This window comes from Ciona intestinalis, chromosome 2 (genome assembly GCF_000224145.3).
Source record: "Ciona intestinalis chromosome 2, KH, whole genome shotgun sequence".
NCBI classification, from domain to species: Eukaryota; Metazoa; Chordata; class Ascidiacea; order Phlebobranchia; family Cionidae; genus Ciona; species Ciona intestinalis.
In genome coordinates, this window is record NC_020167.2 from 7,394,742 (window position 1) to 7,407,518 (window position 12,777).

A 12,777-nucleotide genomic window follows, 5' to 3' on the forward strand; every position below is an offset into this window, starting at 1 on the left:
GGGGGGGTTGGGGGGGGGGGGTTTAGGGTATCATGACCCCCCCCTTTTAAACCAAAAATGCATCTGTGGTTGGTTGTGTCACCTGCCTACCTAAACATGCCATGTACCAATGTCTTAGAAGAGTGTTAACCATGTCCCACTTTCAAAACAAATCACAACCCCAGAAGTTACCATACCAACCAGGAGTTTTCAAACATAGCCAATAAGACCACAATTATCTTCTTAACAAGATGTTCAAATTACTAAAGAATCCACATACCTGTTTTTTTTTACCAAAATATGTCCCCAATTTTCCACATTTTTGTTCTTTCTATTCCAATAATAAAGTCTTTAAATATCAATGATAAACTTCCTTACAGAGAAGTTTAATTTTAAATCCTAAACACTGATTAAATTTACAATAATTAAATATAAATGATAACCTTCCTCACAGAAGAGGCAACAGAGAAGAGTGAATTGCTCCAACATCAGGAGGAGCAAGAGGAGGAAGAGGAGGGAGAGGTGATTGTTTGTCATAATCATGCATTGTTTAACTTAAACATATAATTATGTTCCAAACACTACTGGATAGATTCTGAATAAAGTTAATTACAACTGCGACAGTTTTTTTCACACTGGTAATACACCTGATTAAAATAACATATCTGCAAATAAAGTTCTTATAATTCACCTAAAACTTGAAGGCAAAAACTTGGAGTTATGGACCAATCCTGGCCTAAATCTCAGGGTTCATAGCGTGGCAAGACCTTATTCACATAGAAAAGAATAGACAGCAACACATACACAGATAAAGTTAACCTTCTGATCTTCGTACAGTATGAGGAGAAAGAGGTTCGGTTCGGTCAAGGAACTGAAGGATCGGACCAGGAAGATGCTCCAAGATCGGATCGTCTCCATCGTAAAGATACGCCTCATTACAAGCGGGATATGAGGATCACAGAAAGCGATAAACCAGACTCGGTCGTTGCTTTGCTTAAAAAATCCTCAGTAAAAGGTGAAGATTTTTTATACTGTGCCATTAGTTTCTTAATTAAAACACCTTTACTGGGATTAACCCAGGGTTTGAGACTTTACCCTGATGATTTAAATAAAAGTTATCAGTTTAAAATTGATTTTTTTTAAAACACATTTATGTGTTATATTTATTCTGTTTGTGATTTGAAACAATCCAATTATATCTACAGAGACAGGAGAAGGCCCGGGAACTGAGCTATTCATGGAACAAGTAAGTTGATATTTGTTACTTGATGTATTATTCTACTTAGAGAGATTGACGATGCCGTTTAGTGAAATATATCTCTTTTATTATACAATTTTTTGGACATGATTTTTGTCTGTTGTTTTCATAGAACCAAATCCTTGTTTGATCTATGATATGAAAATTGGGCATAGCATTTATATAAGATTTCACTCAAAAAAAGTTCCTGTGTAAGTGAGATGGCCGATCATTTTAACTTTTTTTGCAGACTATTACTGAATATGATAGACACTATTGGTAAACAAATTCATCTATATAGGACTTCTAGTACACTGAAATTTAAAAAGTACCCGAAATTTTAAAAATGGTAGCCAAGTCAGAAAAGTTGTTGTGTAAGGCAATCGTTTTACCTTTTTCGCAGAGACTATCGATGCAATAATTGTATCTATATATGGTTTTAGTACATGAGAATGGTAGCTAAAATTTCCCCCTTCAGGTTGAGCTAACCATCAACAGAGAGGGTGGTGGACTTGGTTTAAGCATAGCTGGCGGTAAGGGTTCGATGCCGTATGCTGAGGATGATGAAGCCATTTTTATATCACGTGTAACACCTAAGGGTGCGGCTGCTAATGCTGGGGTTCGGCAAGGAGATCGCCTTCTTGCGGTGAGTGCATTTAGAAAGTAAAAACAAATTTATGTAAACATATATAAAAATAGGGTGAAAAAAATTTGCTTATCAATTGCTTGCGGTGAGTACATTTAGAAAGTAAAAACAAATTTTTAGACAAAATTAGGTATTGTTTATTGCATTTATTTATTTAAATATATATAAAAATAGGGTGAAAAATGGGTTTACTTATCAACTGCTTGCTGTGAGTACATTTAGAAAGTAAAAAATTTATGGGCAATTTTATAAAGTTAGCGTTTGATTTAGGTATTGTTTATTGCATTCATTTATTTAAAATTTATAAAAATTTGGGTGAAAAAAGAGTTACTTGTCAGTTTCAATACAAAAGTTACATAACAGCCAATGTTTTAGTGTTTTAAATCGAAAATAGTGTCAGTTTTGTCAATAAACAGGGTCAACTTTGGGGCGGAAGTAAAAATCTTCAAAAAAATATTTTTTACAATTTTGTTTTGTTTGACAGGTTGGAGATGTTGTATTGACTGATGTAGAACACTCAGTAGCTGTGGAAGCACTGAAGAATAGTGATGAACTGGTGTGCTTGCTTGTGGAAAGGTGGTCAAGGCGTAAGGTTTGTATGGTGGTGTTTCTATTCCATGTAGGGTAAGGTCCTACACCATGGGGTAATGGGCCAAATTAGGCTTAAATTTTAGGTTTCACAATACTACCCATATAGACTAGATTATTAAAAGGTCTTACGCTTCTACGGCGTATGATATAGGACCTGGGATTGAGGTTAAAGTTTCTATTCTATGTGGAAGGGTTTCTGTATTGGATGTGAAGTTTAGTGAACTTGGTTGGGGCAATGTTTGTTAAAATATCTTGCTCTACGATACATAGCTTGTAGTTCTTAAACAGTTTGTACTTGTACAAACTTTTTAAAGTTTTAACCAACATTTGACTTGTCATTACCTATTTTTGTTGACTTTATTATAGTTTGAATTTTTAAACTAATAAAATAGGCCTGCTCTGTAGTATGATATTTGTTGTTTAAATTTTATTCTAACATTTCTATATTAAACAGTTGGAAACAGACGACAGCCAGAAAAATGGGGAGGAAAGATTGGAGGAGCCTGAAGAGGAGGAAGCTTCTCCTGAGGTGAAAAAGCAAACCGTGTCTTTTGCCCCGGAGCCAGAAATGAAGATTCAAGGAGAGGTAAAATCATGTTGTTAAAATATTTTTTTCAACATTTTTGCTTTTTGTTATTTTTTTCAGGATTTTTTACTTTTTTTATGGGTACGCGAGCCAATCTTATCCTTTGAAATGCCACTAGCTTTTGGATTGCTTGATGGGTATTTGGCCAAATCCCAGGTCCTCGACAAGGACCTCACCCACATAGAATAAAAGATTGATTAATTTCTGACACTTTTACTAAGTTTGTTATTTATTTTTTGTGTTTTTGTTTATGTTTTTTTTACATTCGTATTATCCAGAAACCTTTAACCATTGTTTACAATTAAATTTTGAATGCAGACATTCACAACCACTTTGAAGCGTACAGACCAGGGGTTGGGGTTCTCCATTGCTGGGGGTGTCGGTTCGACCCCTTTTCGGCCCGGTGACCCCGGGATTTTCGTGTCAAAGGTCGTGGAAGGGGGCGAGGCCGATGTTGAGGGTCAGGTCCAACTTGGGGACAAAGTTTTATCGGTAAGTTGCATGGGGTGTATGGGGAGGGGGGGGGAAGGTGCATGTAAAGTTTGTAGTTTATTCAAGCCCTCCTGTCACGGGCACATATTCAGCTTGAACCATTCTCAGCTACTATGTAAAGTTTGTAGTTTATTTACAGCTCTATACAGCACAAGCACAATGTAGATTGTACCTGTTTTCAGTGGCACAGCCAGAAAAAAATAAGGGGGGGGGGTTTAAAAATTTTTCCAAAAAAAATTTGTTTTTTTAATTTTAAAATTTTTTAATTGTTTTAATTTAACAGAAGGGGGGTCATGACCCCCGAAACCCCCTGGCTGCGCCACTGGCTGTGTTGCATGTATAAGCTGCACGAGGTGGCTTGTGGTTTGAACACTAAAATATATAATAAACATAAAATTCCCGTTGAAAAAAATAATAAATATCTTGTATAATAAAATATTAAACATATAGATAGAATTGGAAAATCTGGGGTAAAAGCCAAATCCTGGCCTAAAACCCATGGCGTGCGGGATTTCTGGCCTAAAACCCATGGATCTGCGGGATTTCACCCACATAATAGTTTTACTCATCTGTGGGATTTCACCCACATTTACTTACATAATAGTTTTTTAATTCTAATAAATATATAAAGTGTTTGCATGCTCTTAAAAACTTACTTTTATTAACCCAGGTTAAGAACAGCTGTTTTAACTTTAACCTCTCTGATTATTTGCATGAGTTTGTTGTTAACCTAAATCATTTCCTCACTTTGGTGGCAACACTGACTTACAAACTTCCAGTTGGCAGTGTTTTAATCTGGCAACACTGCTGACTGGAAACACTGATTTACAAACTTCCAGTTGGCAGTGTTTTAAATCTGGCAACACTGCCGACTGGAAACACTGCAGCAGCCTGACCTTTTCGTTGCGACTGCGTGACGTCACTGTCTTCCACTTCTGTCACAGTTCACTGACTTTGGTCATGTGACTGGGGCGAAATGGGGATTTTCCGTCCGATTGCATGAGCCTTGCATGTGTGGTGTGTACCGCATGTTTTTTGCAAATGTTTTTTCTAATATAGTACTGTGGGTAAGATGGATACCATTATAAGATTTTCCAATCACGTTTTACAATTAACAAGTCTCTTTTTGAGTCGTGAGTTTATGTCAATCTGAAATTATTCCTAATTTACTACTAAATGTGAGGATAAGGGAGAACGAAAACATGGGCTATTTTATCTCAATATACTATCCATAAAATAGTCTTCAAAACTTGCTACAAGCATTTGACAAAAACCTGATCACAATACTCCAAGATATTTCGAAACCTAACATTAAAAACACTGTTTACCAAAAAAAGGCGACTGAAAACATTTGGATTCATTTTTTAACTTGTTATTTGAAACTATATAGTTTCTATTAAACAAAAAAAACCTAATTTACCTTTTGTTGTTGAACCAATACAAACCGTCACCTGCTAATCGCTGAGATGCTGATCGCCCTTAAAGTTAATAACTGAACTAATAATTTCCAATGGCCAACAAAGTATTACATTTGGTATTAAAAATATCCCGAGAACCAACACACCCAGTGGCGCAGCCAGGGGGGTTTAGGGTGCCGCGACCCCCTCCCCCTTTTTAAACCCCCCAGAAAAATTATTTAAGAAAAAAAAAAATAAAAAAAAAATTTTGATTAAAACCCTCCCCCTTATTTTTTTTTGGCTGCGCCACTGAACACACCCAAGTATTTAATGACTGGGCAAGACACTTCACAAAGTCATACACTTGGTATTAATATTAAATGTCAAGTACTGCAATCACTCACACCATTCCCCAAATTGCTGTGCAATCATTGTTTGATTTGTGTTAAAAGCTTGCACGCATGCCACCTGTGTTGTGGTTACTTGTTAAAACCTCATATAATAGGGTGGGGAGAGATAGGACACATTTTCTTTCTATTTTCTCGTTTCATTTGGTAGTAAACAAATAGTATCAAAATAAATTTACCACCATATCCTCACGACTTCCATAGACCGTTGTTGATTGTTTAAAACACAATCAGGATATTTGGATATTATGTGCTAAAGATGTCCCATCTTATCCCACCCTACTATAATTCTGTGCATGATTGTGTATACTAGTGGAGTAGTGGTCCTAACGCCCCTTTTATATGATTTAAACTCTGCCACTGTATTATAATTCTAAGTATTAAAAAAACAAAAAATAATCTTATCCCAAATGTTTTTCTGTGTTGTGTGTTCAATAAGTCTTATTTGTGCGCTTTGTGTGTTGGCAGATCAATGGTTGCGTATTTCTGGTTGAAACAAATCAAAAACATGGTCTGATTTAAGTCTGTGTCCTGTTTTTCGAGTTGTGTGTTTAAAAAGTCTCATATGTGCGTTTTGTGTGCTCGGCAGATCAATGGTTGTGACATGACGAACGCTAGGCACGACGAAGCCGTCAGGCTGCTTAAACAAATCAGCCCCGAAGTGGGGATAACGTTAATCTTGTACCGTGAGGATATATTCTACACCCAACCCCCCGTGCCTGGTCGTGATCAGATTGAAGCCGTGCAAGTTACATCAGAGGATTATAACCTTAACTCTAACAATGCAAATCCCATTGCTTATGTACAAGATCAGTCCCCTGCATTGCCACCAAAGGTTTATAAGAATCTACAACAGTTTGAAAGCAACGAGAAGTATCCAACTGAGGTAAGACTCATGGGTGGTCAAGTTTAAACAAAATTGGGTAGAGGTTGGATGGAATTGATTATACTGATATTGCATGCATTAGGTGGGTGATAAATGTAAAAATGTTTGGAAAGTTTTGGGTAAAAGGCTAATTCCGCCCAAAATCCTATCACCCATTACACTGCGGGATCTCCCACACATAAAATAGAAATCATAGGTGTTTTTTATATGGTGCAGGCGAGGCTGGCCTACTCTGGATATTATGCAGACGGTGCAACACCTGCTGCGTATAACTGCATTTTATTAATAAAACCATTTAAAATTAAAAAGAACTTGTCATTTTATTAAACACATTAAAGCTTTAACTCAACGGTTTAATCTTTTTGCGTGGCGGATGTCCTTGGGTTTAATTAACTACTTTAACAACTATCTGCAGACATAGGCGCTTGCTTGTAAAATTAATACGACATTGAAAGTAACTGTCAACAGGCAAAGCGTATGTTGCGAATTGCTCAAAAATGATCTACAAACAGTTTCAAAACTTTAAAAACCCCACAAACACTATATCTGTATAAAATTAAGACGTATGTAAATATCAACAGCATTGATGTTCTCCAGGTATCATTAATGTTCGTATGCGTATTGTACGAACAACGTCCTTCAAAGAACAGCGAACGAGTTAGACTGCCTGATTTTGCCAGTTTCATAACGCATGAACGATAGGCAGCAGTTTTGGCTAACTTTAATAATTGCCGTTATTGTTATTACTGCCATGATAAGTATAGCTGAATTGTGTTTTGGCGCGTATACCGTATTTTCCTAATTTCTGCCTAGTGAATGACGTCATCATAAACGTAGCCTCTTCTGCAATTTAAAAAAATCGGCGTCTATGATAGAAATTAAGCTTAAACGCTTTGGAGTTGCTAAATAACTGACTTTAGAAATTTGGAAGGAATAAAAGTGTTTACATTATGGTTTATGGTTCTGTTTTAGGGGGTTGCATATTTCCTAGAAAAGAATAATACAAGCCTATTTACACAGTACACCCTTCACTTTGATACTCATAACTTTATACACTAAATCCTTACTGTATTTCTTTACACAAGAATCCTTCAACTGTATGAGTACCTGATCAGAGTCAGATTTGCTGAATTAAACTTACTTTATAGCTTACAGTTTACCACATAAGTTTAAACCTCCTAAAAAACTGAAGCTACTTCTAACTTATGACCACATCCTTACTGTATTTTTTTAAACAAGAATCTTTTCCCTCTAATTCCAGATCAGGGTTCTAGTCGCGAAATTAAACCAACCTTTATAGCTTACAACTAAGTGCAAAAGTTTAAGTCGTCCTAAAATAACTTAAGCCACTTCTAACTTGAATAACTGGATTCTTACTGTATTTCTTTACACAAGAATCGTTTCACTCTAATCCCAAATCAGGGTCAGCTTCGCAAAATTTATTTCTCTAGCTTTATAGCTTACAATTTGGCGCACAAGTTTAGACCTCCTAAGATAACTGAAGCCACTTTTAACTTAAATGCCACTTTTAAGACTAAACCCGCACCCTCTGCAGGAGATACACTTGGTAAGGGGTGAGGGACCACTTGGCTTGAGCATCGTTGGTGGGAGAGACCATAATAGTCATCCATTTGGCATCAGCGAACCTGGAATCTTTGTTTCTAAGGTAAGTGGCGAAAGGCTGTGTGTTTCTTGAATAATCTAAATCTTGTGTGTCGTTTTTTTAATGTATTTTTAGTAAAATTTTGGGTGACGTTGGTACAAAAGGTTAAAAACTGTACGTTTTGTTAGTGATTAAATCTTATGTTATATTTTCTTAATTTTTTTTGTAAAATTTTGGGTGACATTGCTACGAAGGGTTTAAGACTGTTTTGTTAGTAATATAAATCAAAAGTTTTTTATTGTTTTGAAAAATCTAAGGTAAGAATGCTAAATCCAGTTACAAAAACAGTCTCCAAGTAATTTAAAACTTTATATTTTGTTGTAATTTAAATCAAATGTGTCATGTTTTTTATTGTTTTGTAAAATTTTGGGTGACTTTGCTAAAATTGCGTTTACACCCATAGTCATCAAACATAGGGAACCTAATGGGGCAGTGGCAAATGCAGTAGGCTATATATTATTTTACTGGTTTGTATAGACACCTTACAACAGAGTAAGCTGTTTTAGATTGTTTGTTGTATCGAATTTATTAAATCGGTCCAAAATTCTAACATTCAAGGTCATTTTTATTTAATACTAAACCTGTAATTACTTTGTTGCTACTTGTGTGTGACTAAAGGCTTTACAGGAAGTAGCTTTGTGCATGAAATTAAACTCTTATCTTTATCATGTTTGGTTAGGGCTTTGTTGTTTATCCTTTAAAAGCTCTTTTACATTTAATGGTAATTAAAAGTAGGTGTGGTCGTAGCCATTACATTAGAAGTGGCTTTTTTATATCAGAGAGGACATCTTATATATTAGCAGTTAGCACCCTGTTTGATGCTTATGTGGATTTTCGTGCTAAATTTAAAAATGATACACTTTGGATGTTGCATTAGTTATTAAATCAACTTTACTTCAGAAGTAGAAATGTCATCCCAGATTTGGTACATTATTCAAAAACAGTGATTTTTATTTTCTGGATGCGCCTTTTTTGTGCAGAATTAAAAAATGACACTCTTTAGAGTTAATTTTACCTCAGAAATAGAAATGTCATTCTAGATTTGGTACAATATTCAAAAACTTTGCTTCTTATAAAATAAAATTGAAAACGTGTTTAGGTGCTAATAGGGATGCACATTACAGAATTTCGAATCCATGAGATTCGAATCCTTTTGTATTCGAATCTAATTACGGGATTCGGTATTCTGTTTAATGACGTTATTACACGTCATCTCATATACTATATTAACAATTTTTGAAACTTATTAATTTTGAAAAAAAATATTTTTGTGTTTGTGGGACTTTCGAGAGTAAACGTTTCGTAACGTCTTTTCATAGCCTGCTATACGTTTCATGACGCAAAAACTACCCAATAGTACAATTTTTGATCATTTTACAGCTCATGACCCAACAAGGCTGCTATGAAAGGGTCAATAAACTGACTTTTGTGGGTAAAATTTCTTTTTCCTATAAATATAAAAAGATTCGAAATTCTAGATTCGGAATTCTAGATTCGAAATAAAGTATTCTAGGATATCCTAGAATACCTAATTATTCTGTAATGTGCATCCCTAGGTGCTAACAGTATCCGTCTTCTCAAAATCTGGCAGACAGAGTTTGGCCTTTATGGTGGTTGTTTATGTGCGCGAAATTTAAAAATGACACACTTTAGAGTTTAGATATTGCATGATAATTTATATTAAACTTCCACAGATCCAGGCAGATGGGGCAGCAGCCAACAGTAATCTACGGATTGGAGATCGCATATTAGAGGTCAATGACATTGATCTGATGTATGCTTCACATGATGAAGGGGTGAATGCATTACTTGCAAGTGGGCAAAGCATGAGACTCCTTGTGAGACACGACCCCCCACCTCCTGAAATGGCGGTGAGTGAATCATATTAAAGAAAAAATTCAGTACGTCAATATTTAAAATTTGGCAATATTCCCCTTAGGTATTATATTTCTTCTTTTTAAAAATGAAATTTTGAAAAAGACCCCCTGAAACGGCAGAGAGTAATAAAGTATTAAAACAATCTTTCAATGGCTCGTCTGATATAAACACAGTTGTGTCTTATTAGAGGTATTCTGTTTCATCTACTACCAGACCGAATGTAAAGAATCTTTTAACGGTTCATCTGGTATAAAAACTGGTTGTATTTATGTCGTTACGTCTGTTATCGTCAGGCAAGACCTAATTAGGTAAATGTAAAACGCACTACTTTTTTATACCGGATGAGCCGTTGAAATATTATTTACATGATGGCTGGTAGCAGATGTAACTGAATATTTGGGAAACATTTGGCAGAAATTGCTATTTAGAAATTAGTATTATTCAATTAGGTATTATATTTTGTCTTAAATATGACATTTTTGGTCCCTAATAAAAGGACTAGTTTAATACTTTTTGTAATTTAGAGGAAAACATATATTTTAAAGGTTTTCGGGCCTTTAAGAACTTAAGGGCTCATCTGGTATAAAAAATGTAGTGTATTTTGTCAATTATAGCACATTTTGATGCTGTAAGTGAACAACAAAATACCCAATTTTCTTGCAGGAAATCCACTTGGTTCGCAATCCTGGTGAAAAGCTGGGTATCAGTATAAGAGGTGGGGTGAAGGGACACCCAGGCAACCCCCTAGATGAAACTGATGAGGGAATTTTTATTTCCAAGGTGAGCTTATCAAAACACATCGTTTAGGTTTGCTGCCATTTTTATTTAAAATTTTCCATTATTCTTATTTTTTCATTGAACGATTCATATTGGAAGAGAACTGTTCTGTGTTATATAAATCGACATAGTCGATAGGCCTACCCTTAGACATTGCTCTAAACAACTTGGTAAATGTGAGCTGATTAAACCATTGCTTAAGGTTTACTGCTATTTTTATTTGAATTTATCTACTGAATTTTATTTTCCACTAAAAATGTTCATGTTTTTGTACTAAATTATTTATAATGTAAGAGAAAGATTTTCTACAGAAGTAATAGGCAACAATTTTCTAAGGTATAACCTTTTTTTTATAAATTTCACAAAATAGTTTAAAATTGTGTTCATCCAAAATCTGTTTAATTTTTCATAAACAATACTTTTAAAATATTTTTCATTCATTTTTTAAATTTATAGATTAATCCTGACGGTGCCGCATTCCGTGACGGTCGCATCTCGGTAGGCCAGCGAATCTTGGAGGTAAACGGGCAGTCCCTTTTGGGCTGTACGCATTCCGAAGCGGTGCGTACCCTGAGAGCTATCGGCGACGAGGCCAACTTTCTGCTTTGCAAAGGTTACGACCCATCTGAAGTAACTGTATGCGGGTTGCAAGCCGGCCACCCTGCTGCTGTTGAGGTGAGCTTGTTTATGAAGTAACAATAGCTTGTTTATGAAGTAACAATAGCTTGTTCATAAAGTAACAATAGGCTGTTTGTTTTGGACTGCGTAACAATGGGCGGTTAGGAGCAGATGTTTCGGTGTCTTTGACTTCAGGGTTTCGCAATGACTTTCTATCGGAAATTAATTGGGAAATACTGAAATAAACTAGGAAACACTGAAATAAACTAGGACACAATGAAATATGATTAAAATTAGTTGAAAACCCAAAAACGTAAAGCGTTTGTTGCGTTCCCAGCCACATGACGCAAAATTGTATTACATTATTTTCCAACAATATTGTTTTGTATGTGCTTTATCATATAACACCAAGCGACTTTTATAGATATCCGTATTTCATATATACGTAGCATTAGTAATGATAGTAAAGGAATAGTTTGTGAAGAAAAAGTTAGAACAGTTTTTCTTGGCAGTAAATCCACAAATCGTCAGATAGTTTTAAACAGTTAAACACAAAACACAGTCCAGATACTTTTAGTGTGTAGTAACTCTTGACGAGACTCGATGTGTGGTTATTTAATTTTTATGTTTCTATGAAGAAATCACAAAATTGTATTTTTTCAATGGAGAAATGTCACAAATTTTCGTGATTTTGATCATTATAGAGAAAGGTTATTGGGCACATGCAGGCTACTAAAACAAAATACAATTCGTTCTATAATAAAGAAATCATTCAGACCCTTTTCTCTTTAATCTGTCAATGATTTTTTTGCTGTGTTTTACTACTTTCTCAATTCGAAATGAAAAAAGCTTTTATGTGATGCATCTGTCATTTCTATATATTTTTTACTGCCAATTTATTCAACCATTGACGTACTAAACACGTATATTCTAAAATACTTGCCAAAAGTAGCCAGTATACAATGCCTGTGCATAAGGCTACTGCCTATATAATTCTAGATATTTATAAGTGTATAGGCATAGAGATGTGTGTAAGAATGTAGAACTATACATGTATAAAGGTATTGGCATAGATGTGTGTAAGAACGTGTAACTATATATAGAGTAGGGTGGGGGAAGATGGGACACCTTTTATCTCCATTTTCGCGTTTCATTAAGTAGTAAACAAAGAATATTCAAAGAAATATAAAACCGTTTCCTCACGACTCCCATAGACCGTTGTTAATTGTTTAATAATTCCCCCACCTTACTATATATAGGAATGTAGCGTAGGACATACATGTTTGTACCTGCAGACATACGAGATCTTAATTTCAAATTGAAAACAGAAGCAATTGTTAGCGGCGCTAGATAATCTAATTATGAAGATTGTGAGTTTTTTTAAATAGGAAGTTATCTCTTGTGATACAGATAGTTTAAAAGTCAGTACGGATTTTTGTTGCAAATTTTAATATAAAAGTTGTTTTTGTTATTCGCCGCAACAGATCCAACGCACTTCTGGAGTTATAAGTTTAGGCGGTGGTTTTGGGAGGTACTGTAAAGTTTGATATTTGCATGTAATGTAACAAGTATTTAGCATCTTTCAGAAAACAGCAGTGGAGGCCTGGGTTGACTCACAAA

General features: G+C 35.1%; 1 protein-coding gene across 15 annotated transcripts in view; it reads left to right on the forward strand.

The window, feature by feature from the left end:
- The window catches only part of LOC100183941 (protein scribble homolog), a 44,622-nt gene that overhangs the window by 10,939 nt on the left and 20,906 nt on the right, over positions 1-12,777 (forward strand). For all 15 annotated transcript variants that reach the window (XM_026840694.1, XM_018817451.1, XM_026840697.1 and 12 more), the window contains exons 14-25: positions 434-501; positions 817-994; positions 1,185-1,225; positions 1,695-1,862; positions 2,347-2,454; positions 2,908-3,039; positions 3,358-3,531; positions 5,925-6,221; positions 7,777-7,887; positions 9,579-9,755; positions 10,426-10,542; positions 10,996-11,214. In XM_026840694.1, the coding sequence (XP_026696495.1) occupies positions 434-501; positions 817-994; positions 1,185-1,225; positions 1,695-1,862; positions 2,347-2,454; positions 2,908-3,039; positions 3,358-3,531; positions 5,925-6,221; positions 7,777-7,887; positions 9,579-9,755; positions 10,426-10,542; positions 10,996-11,214 (1,790 nt within the window). The remainder of the gene's footprint in view (positions 1-433; positions 502-816; positions 995-1,184; positions 1,226-1,694; positions 1,863-2,346; positions 2,455-2,907; positions 3,040-3,357; positions 3,532-5,924; positions 6,222-7,776; positions 7,888-9,578; positions 9,756-10,425; positions 10,543-10,995; positions 11,215-12,777) is intronic.